This window comes from Mchenga conophoros, linkage group LG12 (assembly GCF_057382185.1).
Source record: "Mchenga conophoros isolate Kocher_MC1m ecotype Shallow Benthic linkage group LG12, M_conophoros_male_GT1.1, whole genome shotgun sequence".
NCBI lineage: Eukaryota > Metazoa > Chordata > Actinopteri > Cichliformes > Cichlidae > Mchenga > Mchenga conophoros.
In genome coordinates this window covers 38,878,265-38,894,689 of record NC_140537.1, presented here as the reverse complement: position 1 = coordinate 38,894,689, position 16,425 = coordinate 38,878,265, and the positions used below count along the sequence as shown (strand labels likewise).

Sequence of the window (16,425 nt, the reverse complement as noted above, 5' to 3'; positions counted from 1 at the left end):
GGGGGAGGAGGACAGGGGGAGGAAGAAGAGGAGGAGGAAGAGGAGGACAGAAGGGGGAGGAGGACAGGAGTAGGAAGAAGAGGAGGAGGAAGAGGAGGACAGAAGGAGGTGGAGGAGGAAGAGGAGGGCAGAAGGGGGAGGAGGACAGGAGTAGGAAGAAGAGGAGGAGGAAGAGGAGGACAGAAGGGGGAGGAGGACAGGAGGAGGTGGAGGAGGAAGAGGAGGGCAGAAGGGGGAGGAGGAGGACAGGAGTAGGAAGAAGAGGAGGAGGAAGAGGAGGGCAGAAGGGGGAGGAGGACAGGAGGAGGTGGAGGAGGAAGAGGAGGACAGAAGGGGGAAGAGGACAGGAGGAGGTGGGGGAGGAAGAGGACAGAAGGGGGAGGAGGACAGGAGTAGGAAGAAGAGGAGGACAGGAGGAGGAAGAGGAGGACAGAAGGGGGAGGAGGACAGGAGGAGGAAGAGGAGGAGGACAGTAGGAGGAAGAGGAGGACAGAAGGGGGAGGAGGACAGGAGGAGGTGGAGGAGGAGGAGGAAGAAGAGGACAGAAGGGGGAGGAGGAAGAGTGTAACTGTCTTGGCGCTGAGATCAGCTGCTGATCAGTTTCCCTCGGATCAATACTCTGATTACTCTGATAGCTTTATTTTAAACCTGTTTTTTTTTTTTTTTTTTACATGAAAATGACGTCAGAGTCAAACTAACGCGTTTCCGGCTGCTGTGGCTCCACACCTGCTTGGTCAGACTCACCTGAGTCCGGGCGGAGATGGAGGTGTCCGCCTCCGGCTGCTCCGGGTTCCGGATCGACTCTCTGCTCTCGCTCGGGGCGCTCCTGCCCCGGGCAGACCCTCCGGAGCTCAGCCCGGGGAACAGCAGCGGCTGCTCGGCGCCTTCATCCCCGTGGAGGGAGCCTGCTCCCCGGCTGGAGCCTCCGCTGCTGCCCGCACCGCTTCAGCTGCGCTCCGCCTGCTCCTCCTTCCTAATCCGGGACATTTTAGCGGACTCTCACCCGGGACAGGTCTACTCTGAACCGGGACAACCCGGGCCGGAAGCCGAGCCATTCCGGTCCGGACAGGATGAAGATTTCCAGGATAAAAGTCTCAGCAGCTCATCTTCAGACAGCGAAACAGGTAAAAACAGAGAAAAGAGTTTAAAGAAGGAGAAAGTAAAGTTTCAATCAAAATAAAAATGAGAATCACGCGGATTTTATTTTCATTAAAAACATCAGAAGGTTATTTTCTTCTTTCAACGACCAAGAAACCAAAGATATTTTTCACTCGTGGACAGAAATAAAAACCAGATGAATAAAGTCAGTGAAACAGAGAAACAGTCTCGTTATTACAAACCTTTTGTGTTTTAATTGAGAGAAATCAATCTGAGCGTTCATTTACTTGTTAGTCGAACTGTTTTAAAGCGAAAATAAAGTTTCTGCGTTACGTGTTTTTCTCATTTTGAGACAGAAATGAAATTCATAATCTTAAAGAGTCTTTATCATAACTTCTAATCGGTGATCGGGGTGTTGATGATGATCTGTGAGTCTCATTAATCAGTGAAAACAAAGCAGCCTCCTGCCCGCTGACTCTGGGTCTTTTATTTTAGAGGACCTGCGCTTCTTTCTTTCACTCAGTTGAAACCGTGACTGATGGAGTCACGGGTGATCCTGCAGGAATCACGTGAAGTTAAAAAAGCAGCTGTGCACTACTTTACATCCCTGCTCTGTGTTTGTACTCAGGTACAGCTCATGCACGATGTTTAATCAGAGAGGATACAGCAGACCTGAGCAGTTTTCCAAAATAAAAGTTAAATCCAGGTTATTGAAGCTTATTGGTCAGATTTTATAATAATGAAACTCGGGAAATGTCACCAGAGTTGTTGTTGTTTGTTTGTTTGTTTTTGTGACCCATACAGAGAAACACAGCTTCATCAGCACCGAGTAAAAACACTGATCACGCAGGAATCTCCGTCACGGCTTCTGAACCTTGAAACCTTTAACCGGCTCCGGTCGCAGTGAGCTGCCGCTGGCGCAGCCATCAGACCTGCGGATGGTTCATATTTTTGTCTTTGCTGCACAGTTAGCTGCTAATCACAGCAGAGCTCCCGTGGGTGTGGGTCACATGAAAGCACCGCTAAAGTCATTTAACTTAAAACATTGTATTTGTTCATATTTAGCTTTAAACGTTGAAGCAGCTCAAACCTGCTGACTATGACTAACGGCCGTCATCACCGTGGTTCATCATTAAAGCTGTGACGCTTACCTCAGTACAAATGATTCTCTGACCACATTATCGTCATTTCAGTTCATCTTTTTGTGTAAAACTCAAAATCATATCGTGGCGGTTTCATTAAACTTGGCACGCGAACGCGAGCACATGTGATCACGTGATTCAAAACACTTTTAATCTGACAGCTGTGACGGAGATAAAACCATGATTGGAATCGTTTAACGAACAGCAGGCCGGGGTCGGTTCACTCTGCAGCCTCACGTCTGATACTTGGATCAGTTTCACACCACAGACACAGACTGTGGTCGTCCCTCGGGTAAGAACAACGCAACAATCTGATAAATGCTGTCAATCAATGTTCGCTTTTTTATTGATCACTTTCATCTGCTGAACCTCGGCTTTTAAAACAGAAGCTGAATCATAATAAATGACTATCATGAATGAGCTGTACCTGGTTTTTCTGTCGCCGACCAATCAGCTTACAGGACTAATGTGACGTCATTCCTACCTCAGTGCAGAGCGCCGGCTCCGACTCGGTGACGTCACGCCTCAAGAAACCTCGTAAGGCACGGACGGCGTTCAGCGACCAGCAGCTGGCGAGGCTCGAGAGAAGCTTCCAGAAACAGAAATATCTGAGCGTCCAGGAGCGCATGGAGCTGGCGGCTTCGCTGCAGCTCAGCGACATGCAGGTCAAGACCTGGTACCAGAACCGCAGGTAAACACACACCTGGTACCACAACATCAAGCAGATTATTGGTCGTCCCGGTCCTGGACTCGTGGTTGGTCATTATTTTGTTTTCTTCTTTATTAAAAAACTCTTTAAAGTTTACTGACATGAAATTTGAACCTGATCACATGACCGCGATGTGAGCGCAGACTGTGATCATCTCAAGGACGAACGCCGCGGTGACCCTGTGAGCGAAAAGCTCCGCAGCCTCAGTCTGCTCCAAACACTCAGTTTGTCATAGTTTTTTTCTACGCTCCAATCTTTGTGATGTCATAGAGGGGGCAGATACCCTGCCCACTGTTCTGTTAGTGAGGGGCAGCCAATCAGATGACAGCTGTCTTGAAGGAAGACAGAAGTTTCAGCAGAGGCTGATGTGTTCTGGGCGTTAAAGCCTGTTACACAGCTGGAGGAACATCTGCTTCCTGTCTGCAGGTTCTGATCCAATCGGGTCGCCTCATGTCTGCTGCAGTCTTTAAGATCATGTAGACTCACGTGTGTAGGGTTGCCAACTCCCTGAAAAATAAATAAGGGACACCTCGTGGCCAGGGCCGGGCGACCCAGTTGTCTTCACCCTTCCCAGTGTGGTAGCTCTTTTTTTGTGTGTGAAATTATTTTTTTTAACCCTTTGACTTGAAGTTGATTTAAGTAGATGCATATTCTATTCTTTGTGATATGAACACATGTGAAACAAATGATCATTTAGCCATTTATTTTTAGCTCAAAATGACAACATTAACACAGTAAAACAGGTCTCCTTCTTAAACAGAAGCCTGTCATGCTTAACTTTTGAGAATATAAGTAAATCTTTCTTTAAAAGAACTCTGTCCTGCTTAACTTAAAATAATAGAAAACAATAGAAAGAAAAACATTCTTGTAACAGTGCACATTTAGTGCATTTAGTACAATTGGCTTCAGTTGAGGTATTATTTCAGCTTTTCTAATGCTAATCAGCTGCTCCTGTTTGTAAACCCGCTTGTTCCCATGATTACGTATCTTAACTCATCATCATTATTCATCTATGTATTACTTTTATGTATTAGTCATCTATTTGTTGTACTCATCTATCCTTGCAGTTGTTTATTACACAAAATAAATTATATTATCACACTTCTGGCCACATAGCGCTGATATTCACTGCACATGCCCATATTAACGTTTTCCAGCCAGGTGTTTTCCTTTTCCCATTCTTCCCTTTCTCTGAGGGGAACAAACATTGCTGCTCTAATGCTGGGCTCACACTGTGCGGTTTTAGGCCCATTTTGAGCCGATTTTTGAGTGATCGGACCGATTTTGGCCTTCATCGTGCGTCGTGTAGTATACGTGGGGTAACGAGAAGTGATTAACACCTCACGACCAGCTCCCGATCATCAATCGCTCGTGAGGGTGTCACCACAGCCGCTCACACTGCTCATGCGCAAACGTAAACGTCGGTGAAAAAGACGGAGCAGCACGGCTGTGCAGCGTGTGATCTGGACACAAGCGATGGAGGCACAACTTGTAGAACTTTGGAAAGCTCATCCGAGCCTTTTCGATGTGGCCTCACAAAATGATCACGACACAACAACCGTGAAAATAGTTGGATTTACACTGCTGCTCAATCACAGCTGATCATGTTTTTCATTAGCAATTTAGCAAAGTTGATGGTGGTGGTGTGTCTGTGTGAGTGAAAGACGGAGAGAGCGAGCGACAGATTTTCTGTTATAACCTTCATGTTATGGAGGCACAGTGTGAGCACTCAGGTCGCATCAGAGCATCGGGCGGTATAGTGTGAGACCTGCATCGTGACCTATGAACTTCTAACCCCTGCGAGTCAATTGTGCAGTTTGAGCAGGAGCTGAATAACGTGACTGAAAAAATCGCACAGTGTCTGCCCAGCTTTAGGTGTACTGTCGTCCGAGACTTGCACCGCAGTGTCTGCGTTTGTTCCCCTGTTGGCCATGCTTCTTGTTGTGGTCACCTGTTGTCTTCCGGTATTTTCTCCGTAAGCGACCTTTCCTCGACCAATGAGATGAGCGGTAATCTGAATTGTCATACTCGAATTGTCATAAGTGTGCTGTCAGCTCATTGGTCACAAAGCAGGAGAGGGGCTGGGAATTATGTTTTCAAACAAAGTGTTAATTCCATTAACATTTATAGACTACTTTTGATTCTCACTGTATTACGGGACAAAGTGCGTCCCTTATTAGCTCAATACGGGACGTGTGCTTTTGTTTCGAAATACGGGACGATTCCGTATTTTAAGGGACGGTTGGCAACCCTACACGTGTGCTCCGGATGGAGGGAATTTTACTGCACATGTGCTGACACGTGCTGATTGGTTCAGGTCCAGTCACGTGACAGCAGACTGGGGTAAGGTGTGTTTGCGGTGAGTAACGTGCGCTTTGTTTTTCCCGGCAGGACCAAGTGGAAGCGTCAGTCTGCCGCCGGCTTGGAGCTGCTGGCCGAGGCCGGCAGGATGTTCCTGCCCACGCACTACCTGTACCCTCCTGCCCCGCCCACAATGAACCTATACCTGTATCGAAGCCACGCCCACCAACACCACCCAGCCCCGCCTCTGCTACCCCACATTCTCACCCACACTCAGCCCCTTCCCCACTGACTAGGACTGGTTCCCTCAGGAACAAACTGCTGTGGCGGTGCCGGGGCTCAGGAGGCGGGGCTCAAGCAAGGAAACAACAGTGACGTTCACGTCTGGACAGCGAGTCCAGGCAGGAGTGTAGAGCCGTGGTTGAGCCACGAACTTCTCTGTGCGTTTCTGTAGCTCTGACTTCGGTTTTTACATTTTCAATAAAGAAAATAAAGATTCTCATTGTTGTTTTCCTTTGATTCAAAGTGAAAGCGATGGCTCTGATTGGTTCCCAGGCTTGGTTTACAGCAACTCTGTCTGGTGAGCAGGCGGCACTCTGCTGGTTCCGACTGGGACGCACCTCCCCATCCTCCTCCTCCCAGCTGCACCTATGAGCGGCTCTCCTCTGAGCTCCTCGCCCCACCTCTAAGGCTGAACTGGCTTTGTTCCAGGAAGTAACCATATTTGGTCAAGAGCAAAATTTAAACCTCAATACAATAGAGCCCCCCCCCCCCCCCCCCGTGAACACTGAAGCGTTGTCACGAGGATCTCGTCTGCTTTGCTTCAAAAGTGAAAACAGCTGGAAGAACACATCTGCACACAAACATCTGCACACAAACATCTGCTTTTATTAGCACGGGTTCATGTTGGGGATGCAGTACGGTGGCCCCTAAGGACAAATGACACAGGTGCACAGTCAGGAACAGGGCGGGGAGTCGGGGGCGTGTCCACGAGCAGCACTCGGGTTTCAAACTCGCAGCTCGGAGCGACAGAAACGTGCGTGAAGTGGTGAGGGTGGAGCGGTCCGATGGTCGTTATTCTGCGACCGTCTGAAACTCAAAAATCTCGTCACAGACCGACGAGTGCACCGGCCAACCAGCCAAGGCAGGAGGAGGAGCTCGCTCACACGTCAGCATCAATCACATCTTTCATATATTGACCATCGCCTCAACTGCTCAACATCAGACTCTTCTTCATCACTCCTCCTCCTCCTTCTTCTTCTTCTTCTTCTTGGCGTCTCTACTCTCCAGCCCGCTGGAGAACTCTGAGCAGATCAGCCGGACCTCCCTCTGACCAAACCTGAGACACAGAGAGGAAGAAGGGCGCCATCAGCTCGTCGTCATGACAACAAGAACAGTATTAGTTTTATAATCAGCTTCTTTATACATGTCACACGCACACACACACACTCCTGAGTGGACGGCGTGTAAACGCCATGTGTGACTGAGGGGACCCACTTTGATTATGTACAAGCGTGTGTGTTTGTGGCAGTCATCACAGCAGGACCAATGAGCACGAGCACACACACACACGCACGCACGCACGCACACGCACGCACACACACACCGTGCTGCGTCGAGGCCTCGCCTGAGCGCTTTTACTGTCTCCATCTTTGTGTTTGAAGGCGTTCGTGCTTCCTTCGCTTACACGAAGCGCGTCGGGGCCGTGTGCTGACAAACGGCCTCACAGCTTCTGGGCTGATACGCCCTTTGACATCCTGACACGCTGTGTGTCTGTGTTCTCGTCTAGAAGGCGTTGAGCAAACGTTTGCTTCAGCGATGGAGTGGTGGAGGTGAGCGTGCGCTCAGCTGGTGACTGCATCACTTCAAACAGTCACACCTGCTGGTCCAGGTGTGCAGCGGGTCCATCCCGACTCTGTGTGTGTTTAAATTAAGGTTAGAACCCTCGGCTGCACAGTCCTCACTCACCTCTTCTTTCCAGTCAGCTTCTTCTGGTTCTGGTTCTTGGCCGGACTCCCGGTCTGCTTCCGGGCCTGGTTCTGGTTCTTCCTGTGGCTCCCGGAGGCCCCGGGACCGGCGGCGGCAGTCAGACCCTGCGGAGCGTCTCTGAGGCCAAAGCTCTTGGCGGCGTGGCCCAGGTGGAGCGAGCGGATGTGGAAGATGTGTTTGAGGTGAGCAGGGTAGGTGGTGTACGCTCGCAGGAAGGACTGCAGTGCTGTTGACATCACAGTGACAGGTCAGCCAATAAAACAGCAGCACGTTCTCCTCACTCTCGTCACGTTCTCGGCGTCGTTACCTTTCTTGGCAGCCTGTAGCGACCGAGCGTCCGCGTGGACAAAGTTCTCAAACTCAGTCTGAAGGACGGTCGCTCGCTCGCGGACTTCCTGCTCCAGAGCTTTGGACGAACTCTGACAGGAAGAAGAAAAAAAAAAAAAAAAAAAAACACGTCAGACTCAGCCGTGCTCCGGAAATCTGCCGTCTGCGCCTCGAGCTCCCTCGCCTCAGCGCTGGAACGGTTTACTAAAGCACCACATGTGACCAGCGTGGTGCAGCGCCCCCCGCTGGGCTGCGTGGTCTGTGATGTCACTCATTGCTCTGACCCGTGTTAAAGGTGAGGACTTCAGACTGGGGTCGTGGGAGGGGCTACTGTAAGGTGCAAACCTGCTCGTCACAGCGCTGCTGAGCACGTGTGAGCTGTGCAAACACAAATGATTATTTTTAGCTGCTGCGGGTCGAACGTGCGAGCGCTCACGCCCCACACTGATTTATTCCTGTTTACTCCGACAGGGAAGAATCCAGAATTTTCAGACTGTGTTTGATTCAGCAGCTCTGCTCCCGCATCAGCACGAACATCGTCCCCACGGCAGCGTGCGAGACGCGCCCACGTACCACCTGATGTCTGCTCAACAGATGTTTAAATAAAGGTCGACGTGGAGAGAGAGGAGCTGAAATCTGTTCTGACAGCTACAGCGTGACGACACAAGCATCAGGTCGTGGCAGGTCACGCATCATGGAAGCGGAAACATCAGAGGCTGAACCTGCTTCACACACGCCGTCACCACGGCGCTTTTGACTGGCTGACAGGAGCGACTTTAAAGCGGCGCACAGCAGGCGGTCTGGGCCGGGGTCTCACTCTCTCAGAGTCTTAAAGCTTTTTAAAAATACTACAAGAGCCTCATTAAAAACACAGCGACACACACAGGGGGATGGCCCGGCCGCCCCCGCAGGCGGGCTCCAGGCAGAAACGACACGCTTCCTGTGTCTGGAGACTAACGAGCAGGCTGGCGCCTCCTCGTCATCAGGGCACGATCTGCTCGCCGCTAAACACACCTTGTTCTTTAAGCACAAGCGGTGACCTCCTGCTCACGCTCGCCTCACAAAGCTGCGGCACCAGTCGCTAAGCCGATACCGGCTGGAATGGGCTGGTATCGGCTCGGACTGGTTGTTATGGGCGACCAGCTTCTGAAGCAGGTCTCAGGTGGAGATCGTAGCCGCTGCGTCACTCAGCATGCCCTGCAGCGCGCTAACAGCATCAGAGCTGATGGAGTCCATGATGGGAGCCTACATTCAAAAACGTCAAAGGAGGCGCCGCCTGCTGGTGCTATTCAGCTATTACAAGTTACCAGAGTTTACTAGGAGGCGGAGCTTGAATTGCTCAAGATAAAAAAATGGCAGAAATAAAAAAAAAAAAAAAAAAACATTTAGTGTCTCAGCCAATCACATCTGATCACCAGCCTCACCCGCAGCCACCTGACAGAAGTTTTCGGAAGTGACCTACCTTGCTATGGTACTTGCCCCGCCCCTTGTAGACATCATCGAACATCAGACTGGACAGGATGTCCTGCAGCTTCATCTCTGATAGGCTGAAACACAGTAAGCCCCACCCACATGGTTAAAACCAGCACAAGTGCCACCCAGCATGACACTGCACGTCAGCAAACCTGATGTTGTGATTGGCCAGCTCAGTGATGAAGGCGGTCTCAGCGGGGGTGAGGAAGAGGAGGCTGCTTCCTCGCGCTCCAATCCGAGCTGTACGTCCGACGCGGTGAACGTACTCGGCCGCTGCGGTGGGAGGAGTGTACTGGGAAAAACCAAAAAGGTTATCAGTCATGTCCTGCTCGCTGATTGGCTAGATACATTATGTAGGTGCTTACGATCTGAGCCCGTTTATTCTGCACGCTTCCTCCTCCCCTTTGCGACACCTCTGAGCAATTACTTCAAAATTATTTCTGCATAAAGCCCCTAGTGGACATTACAGGAACTGCAGTGCTTATATAAGCCAATGACTCATCATCAGACTCGTACAGACCAGGAAACCTGGGTTAGCGTACTTGTTTACAGACCCCGTCTTCTGCTGACAAACGATTCAAACGACAGGTATCCGCCCCACACATGACCTCACTGCAGAGCTGCCACCAGATTGGCTACATCCACAAACCCATCATCACAAATTATTAATAAAGGCTCATCATCTGGAATCACAAGCCCTGCTACCCAACCATAACTCTTCCAGTCGTGACTCTCACTCATGCCATCCTTTTCAGACAAAATAAATCACTCGCTGCATCCTTCTGATTCATTCGATAACATAAAGTCACCTGAATAATCCAGGTGACCTGGGGCAGGTCCAAGCCCCTGGCTGCCACGTCCTGAAACAAAGAGCACACAAAGGAAGTTTACGGTCGTGTCCAAATTCATGGGCTGCTTCCTCCCGTCACAGCGACGCGCCGAAGGCCGTCCAAATTCGTAGACTCCTCTGAATGCAGCCGACAAATGCGTCCTCCTTTTCCCCGAATTTGAAGGATGGGTCGGGTGTGTCCAACAATGGCGGCCGCTACTAAGTTTTAAAATTACTCATACTAATCTTTCTGGGTCACAAAATAAACGTTTAACATATTTTCAGGCGAGAAAGTAGTTGTGTAAACATCAAATATCTGCTCGGTTTATCAAGATATCGCATATTTGCAAAAGTGCTTCGACGTTTTCGGAGGCGTCTGCTACCCACCAGCTCGACAGCGAGCCGGGAGCTCGAGGGTTACTGATGCGGCCGAGAACGGCACAACTCCCGGCACATCATGTTCAGATCACCTTCGCTACTCGGGTTAAACGTGATATAGGAGTCACTTATACAACCTAAAAATGTTATTGTTGGGCTTTTTTCAGTGTTTTGTTTGTTCCTGAGTAAATCGGTTTGGCTGAGATTAAAGTTATTAGATTAGATAAAACTTTATTTATCGGGTGGGTTCCTCCTTGGTTTTCACACGGCTGATTAAGCAGAAGTGTGAGATGGTCGAGAGTTTCCTCCAGTGTCCTGTTATATTTTAGACAGCAAGGAGCAGACGGCCGAGTTTATTAAAAACTCCACGAGACAGCGGTGACGCAGATCTGAAGGCTGGACCGTCCCATTTCACAGCCGTTTACTTCCGGCCTGCCCGACCTTCTGAGGACCCGGCCCACGTAGACCGCGAAGGCCGGGTCCTCAGGAGGATGCAGCCCTGGAATTTGGACACGACTTACATATGTATTACATATATGTACAGTCATGTGTTGCGTTTAAAATACAGTCTGCCCCCTGGTGGTCACAGCGCACACTGCAGGTTAAAGGATACCGACCGTACAGAGCAGCACTCCCGACTGTGACGCCGAAAACTGCTGGAAGGCCTCCGTGCGGTCCTGGTGGGGAAAACAAACACGCATTTAACACTGAGAGGCGGACAGCAGCAGAAACGGCGGCAAAACGGCAGCATTACCTCCTGCTTCATGTTGCCATGGAGACGCAGGAACCTCAGCGGAGGTTTGTGATTGGCTGAGGGCCTGGAGAGCACAGCGGTGAAGAGAGAGTGAAGGAACTCGACGGCCTCGCAGCTCGAGATGAAGACGATGAGTTTGTCGTTCTGAGAAAACTGAAAGGAAAACATCGAGGACCAATCAGATTTTAGCTTTCCTTTTTTCCTTCCTGCCTTGTACTTATCGTTATGACCACTTCCGGACTGTTCACCTTGCATTTGTCCAGTATGAAAGCAGCCAGGCAGACCAGTCTGACCTTACTGGGAACCACCACCACAAACTGCTTCAGAGCCTCAGGCACAGCAAAGCTCTCTGATTGGCTGGCTCCTTCGGGGTCACATGTTACAGCGGAGGTGGTGGTTAGGTCAGAGCAGGGAGCGCCAGACACGTGGATGCTGACCGGGTCGTTTAAACACACGTCTGCTAACCGCGTCACACCTGAAACACACAGAGGCGGTTATACTGCCCTCTACGGGCCGACGGAGGAACTACAGGAGGGGCAGCACAGCGGTGGACTTGCCATTTGTGAGCGTCGCAGAGAGCAGCACGTTCTGTCGGGCTGGTCCCGCAGAGTTCAGGCTGTTTAATATGACCGTCAGGTCCTTCTCAAAGCCGAGGTCCAACGTCCTGAACGCACACATGGACATAAAATTAAGTCCACGCTGCAGGAGGGCGTCGATCAAAGGGAATCGGAGTCAACTACGCCTAAGAGTTACCGATCGGCCTCGTCCAGGACCAGCCAGCGGACGGCGCTGAAGGCGATGCTCAGGGTGTTTTTGATATGGTCCACCAGACGTCCAGGAGTCGAAACCAGGATGTTGATTCCTTTACGGATCCTGAAGACAGAATAATATTGTTACGACAGCATCGCTTCAGACGCCACAGAGCAGCTGAGAACAGACTCCAGCGGCTTCACATCTCTAAAAGCCTGGATCTGAGCTCTGCTGAGCGCCACACAGCTTTGCTCTTTTTCCAGAGCTGACGAACGAACGTGCTTTGTGATCACACCTGGCCTTCTCCGCTTTCCTCTTCTCTCCTCCCATCAGGACACCTGGGACGATCCAGGTAAACGGCTGCAAAGAGAGAGACACATCTGAGAGCGACTCATGCAAAGCTCTCGTTTCTCTGTCAGCTGCTGATTTTTATATCCACATGCGAAGCAGGAAGTTGTTGGTGCTACAAACCACAGCAAGCACACACCTCTGAAAAACGCAGAGCTGGGGCCGTGAAGTGATTAGTGAATTTTCAGAGCCACTGATTGTGGTGAATATTTGGACTTTGTGCTGGGTTGGTGGGACAGCCGCCCCTCGGGGGTCTATACTGGGACCCAGCCCTGCTTGTGGATCTGTGCTGCCATATTCTCTGCACGACTACGCTGATGCATTTTCTGTAAATGCAGTGAAGGATTTCCATAATCACCACATCCTAAGCACTATTTCATTCTTACAAAATGAACGTGGCCCACAGTGACACTCACTGGCTGACCCCACGCAGTGACGCGAGCACTTCCCGAGGCGTCCGGCTGTCATTCCTGCTCCCGTGTGGACGTCAGGAAACCCACCGCTGTGCGAACATCGACTGCAGCGCTAAGCACACTTTGCTTGGCTCGTCCACATGTCGGCCGTTGCAGGGTGGTAAGCTACGCTGCACACTTCCTTCATTACTTTGGTCTCTGACGTTGTGCCGCATTCTAACATTTGACTGTGTTTGGTGGGTTTGTCGTGTCTGTGGTGGGACCGGAGCGTGTCCATGTGACAGAGGTAACAACTCGTTTAGAATGAGCGCCTCCATCTGCTTTAGGGACTTTAACCATAGAGTACAATATGAAACAACAGCTGTGAATACTGTGTTACCTTCAGAAGCTTCTGGAAGGTCTGGAAGGTCTGCTGGGCGAGCTGACAAACAGAAGAGCCAACCTTCAGCGTGTGAACAGGAAGTCACGGATGACACTACAGTGAAACGTGCTAATCTGACCGAACCTCTCTGGTGGGGACGATGATGAGAGCCAGAGGACCATCTGACCTGCTGACCTTCGGCTGAATCGACTGAAGACTCTGGACCAGCGGGACGGCGTAGGACAGAGTTTTACCTGCAGACACGTTTGGGTGGCTTTCATTAGGACATGTTGCTAAATGACTTTCCTCACAGTGCAATCTAATACAAACCTTCTTCCTCGTTACAGAGAGTAGTTCTGATCCTGTACGTTCATGTTTGAACATGTGACCTTCAAAAACAACACGACGCTGCAGGAACTAAACTGGGCTGCATCGATATGCACGTACGATAAACACCCACAAAAGGCCCGCAGACACACACATTAACAAGCCCTGACTCACCTGACTCAGGAGGTCACCTGGACACCTCCTGAGTCAGGTGACGTGTTTTATGTCCACCCAGAAGGAGACCCTCTCACCTGAGAACACCTCAGTGTGACTGATCGACCCACAGAGACCTGCTGTATCAGGTACGACAGGTGACTCACCTGATCCTGTCTGAGAGCGGACCACAGCATCGCGTCCCGCCAGGAGAGCTGGGATCGTCTGCTTCTGTACACTGCGTAAGTATTTTAAAAAACAAACAAAACAACAACATTGCAATGTCCCTTTGTAGAGTTTATACGTTGATCAGGTCACAGTCAGGTGTGTGTGTGTAAAAACCAACCTGGTGAGTGTAGAAATATTCATGACTTTGTTCAGAGTGGCCACCTAGAAGACAGAAACAGCCAATCAGAGCAGCTGACAATGAAGCAGCGATGCTGAACGTGAGACAGACGAAAGTGTGTGTGTGTTACCAAGTGAGGGTGCAGGTCGAGGTCTGAAAACGAGTCGGAGGTAAAAATCTTCTCCTTCAGCTGAGCGATGGCTGGTCTGAAGGAAAGAAGACTCCAAATTATTGATTACTGATCACTCCGGAACGTTCTGCAGTCTGAGCCAATCAGAACCAGCCGAGAAGCTGGTTCAATGAGCCAATCGGAGGCGGAGCTGCACCTGTGGATGTCTGGGATGTCAGGGTTATGTTTGAAGAGTGAGGAGGTCTTGATGCCGCCACGTCCCGTTTCCTTCGCGCCATCCTTCTTCTTCTTCTTCGGGGTCCCGTCTGTCCCGTCACTGGGTGGAGCCTAAAAAATAAAGACAGTTCATATGGTGACCCCTGTGGTCATGAAGGGAACTGCAGCCTTTATTCTGTGGCTCTCTGCAGTTGCCATGGGCGAAAGCTGTAACTAAGAAGTGAGGTTAGCAGGTTAGCAAGCTATGATGACATGAAGGCAGCTTCCCCTGTTAGATCACCATGGTAACGGCTTCTGAGCACATCACCTGGTTCAGAGTTTGTGTTTAAAATCCACGTTCTGATTGTGTTGCTGCCTCTCAGTGAGACAATGTTGCCCACATGAATCAGTCACTAACCACTGAATCAGCTGTTCCTCTGATAACAGTGGGCGGAGCTCTGCTGATGCTTTTCATACAGAAGAAGAGTGAACAGGCTGAAAGCTGAAGGGCTTAACAGAGACAGCGGTTTGGATTTACTGAGCCGGCTAACAGAGGAAACCTGGATCTGCACCTGCAGGCTCCTCCTCCTTTGCTGCCACCTGCAGTATGAAGGAGCTCCTCCTCTTCTCTGCTTTCTGCGGCACCTCAAAGTCACAGAAACATCAAATGAACGCACTGAGAGAGAGACAGAGAGAGAGCTCACCCATGGCTGCTGAGCCTTCTGACGTTTCCGTTTGCGGGATGGCGGTGATGACGTCATGTCGCTGGAGCTGTTCCGACACAACTGTTCATCGGAAGATGACATCATCAGAGGTGTGCGTGTGTCCACAAACTACAGGTAAACACAGAGCTGTGAGTCACTCTCACACCAAACTCCATTCACAAACAGTTTGAAGAAGAGCTTCTCTTATTGGTTCAGCTGCGCAGCAGTTTACCTTCAGTCACGTTCAGTCACGTGTAAAACAGCTGTGAATTAGGCCCACGAGGAGCTTAACCCACCACAGAGCGGCGTGTTTAAAGTTCGACACGAGAGCGCGCGGCTGCTACCGTTGACCTGATGCTAACAGAAACTTCCGGTCTGCGAAGACCTTTCAGATTAAAAGAAAAAAATTAAAAAGAGGAAAACGAGACAAATAAATACTCACTGTGAAACTCTCCACACGTACAGACACGCGTGATTAATGCTTCCTGCTACCTCACAAACCCCGCCTTCTCCGCTCAGCAGCTGATTGCGTGGACATGCGCAGTAGCGTCATCTCATTCCGGATACACACTCTAGTAATAAGGGAGACTGCCTGCGTGTAAAAAACACTGACATACTTTGGATGTTATTATAAACATTTATATCCTTAAACTATTTCAGGGAGTCAATCAGAGGGAGGAACATCCTGCTGTCAGCGAGAACACTGGAGGGTCGGGCGGGCGGTGCAGCAGGTGTGGTTTGAGCCTCCAAGTCACACTGCAGGTGAGCCTGCAGGGAGTGCAGCTCCGGCCTCCTCCAGCAACACTACTCAGAGATTCTATTCTTTCCTTCAGGGTCCGCCACAGCGGACCATCTCCATCGCTCGCAGCATCCTCGTGGCTCTGCCGTCAGAATGGTTTCAATAACTTCCCCGCTCAGCTCCAGAACCTGGTCCAGATTCTCAAGGAGAAACTTTCCTCCAATCAGTGCCGTCAGGTGGACTTCATGGCAGGAGGAAGAGGAAATGAGGACAAACTGTCCATCATCCATCAAACGTCCCCGTTCCCTCCTGCTCCACGTCCTGTTGTCAGCAGGAAGTCTTAAAAATAGAGCTGTCAATCAAACGGCACGCCCGGCCCCGCGGGGCCTCAAACCGCCGCGGCGGAGGATTAATTATAGTCATTTACCCAAATCACCGCTTTGAAACGGCGGCGAGCGTCTGAGTGAGGTTTCAATCTCGACTTCAGAGGTAAACGGAGATATTTTAACATGAAGGCGTCCTAAACTGTGATTACTGCTCTCACACGGGAGGAGACGGCAGCGAGCTGACAGAGACGTCAATGGCTGTCAGTCACGCCGAGGCCGCCGACACACACCGCCATCAGAGTACTGATACACTACTGATGCTACTGCATAGTAGTCAAACTATTACTTGTACTACAATGTACTGATGCTCGTAGTACTGAGCATGCTCAGTGCAGCTGAGTGAAACTGTTGTTGATCTGTGAGATCAGCTGACTCGGACACCCACAGGTGCTCAGTGTGTGTGTGTCACAGTCGTGCTCAGGTTTCCCCGAAACTTCCGTCTTTATTTGTTTCTGTGATTTTAGTAAAATGTGCTTCAGACTTTTACTGGAAAACAAAACACATGGGCGAGTGGGCGGAGTCAGTGAGAGCAGGTCAGGTGGGAGCTCTGCCTGAAGAGAAGCATAACAAACA

The 16,425-nt window shown here is 50.4% G+C and overlaps 2 protein-coding genes across 5 annotated transcripts; one reads left to right on the top strand and one right to left on the bottom strand.

Moving 5' to 3' along the window:
* The first annotated feature begins 526 nt into the window (after positions 1–526).
* Positions 527–5,742, top strand: barhl1a (BarH-like homeobox 1a). Its single transcript, XM_085295746.1, has 3 exons — positions 527–1,124; positions 2,730–2,931; positions 5,341–5,742. The coding sequence occupies exons 1-3, from the start codon at positions 761–763 to the stop codon at positions 5,540–5,542; spliced, it is 768 nt and encodes a 255-aa protein (XP_085151872.1). The 5' UTR covers positions 527–760; the 3' UTR covers positions 5,543–5,742.
* Positions 5,743–6,116: 374 nt separating this feature from the next.
* Positions 6,117–16,292, bottom strand: ddx31 (DEAD (Asp-Glu-Ala-Asp) box polypeptide 31). Of its 4 annotated transcripts, none has more exons than XM_085295737.1 (20): positions 14,960–16,292; positions 14,728–14,856; positions 14,025–14,155; positions 13,829–13,904; positions 13,699–13,742; positions 13,520–13,590; positions 13,017–13,126; positions 12,891–12,932; positions 12,046–12,110; positions 11,754–11,873; positions 11,558–11,664; positions 11,249–11,475; positions 11,001–11,153; positions 10,864–10,923; positions 9,849–9,899; positions 9,192–9,331; positions 9,029–9,113; positions 7,547–7,658; positions 7,219–7,465; positions 6,117–6,589 (listed from the first exon to the last, which is right to left on the bottom strand). In XM_085295737.1, exons 2-20 carry the CDS (start codon positions 14,830–14,832, stop codon positions 6,487–6,489), a joined length of 2,049 nt encoding a protein of 682 aa, XP_085151863.1. In that variant the 5' UTR covers positions 14,833–14,856; positions 14,960–16,292; the 3' UTR covers positions 6,117–6,486. The 4 variants fall into 4 exon arrangements, with proteins under 4 accessions (XP_085151863.1, XP_085151864.1, XP_085151865.1 ...); XM_085295738.1 differs by having other exon boundaries at positions 14,728–14,862; positions 14,976–16,292; XM_085295739.1 differs by having other exon boundaries at positions 15,170–16,292.
* Between the last annotated feature and the right edge of the window lie 133 nt (positions 16,293–16,425).

Excerpts from the sequence above, each read along its gene's own strand:
- ddx31 (XM_085295737.1), bottom strand. The coding sequence starts at position 14,832 with ATGATGTCATCTTCCGATGAACAGTTGTGTCGGAACAGCTCCAGCGAC. Across the intron at positions 13,743-13,828 it reads TCGACCTGCACCCTCACTTG|GTGGCCACTCTGAACAAAGT; the intron begins GTAACACACACA and ends TCTGTCTTCTAG. Across the intron at positions 6,590-7,218 it reads AAGCTGACTGGAAAGAAGAG|GTTTGGTCAGAGGGAGGTCC; the intron begins GTGAGTGAGGAC and ends TCTGTGTCTCAG.
- barhl1a (XM_085295746.1), top strand. The coding sequence starts at position 761 with ATGGAGGTGTCCGCCTCCGGCTGCTCCGGGTTCCGGATCGACTCTCTG. Across the intron at positions 1,125-2,729 it reads ATCTTCAGACAGCGAAACAG|TGCAGAGCGCCGGCTCCGAC; the intron begins GTAAAAACAGAG and ends TTCCTACCTCAG. Across the intron at positions 2,932-5,340 it reads ACCTGGTACCAGAACCGCAG|GACCAAGTGGAAGCGTCAGT; the intron begins GTAAACACACAC and ends TTTTCCCGGCAG.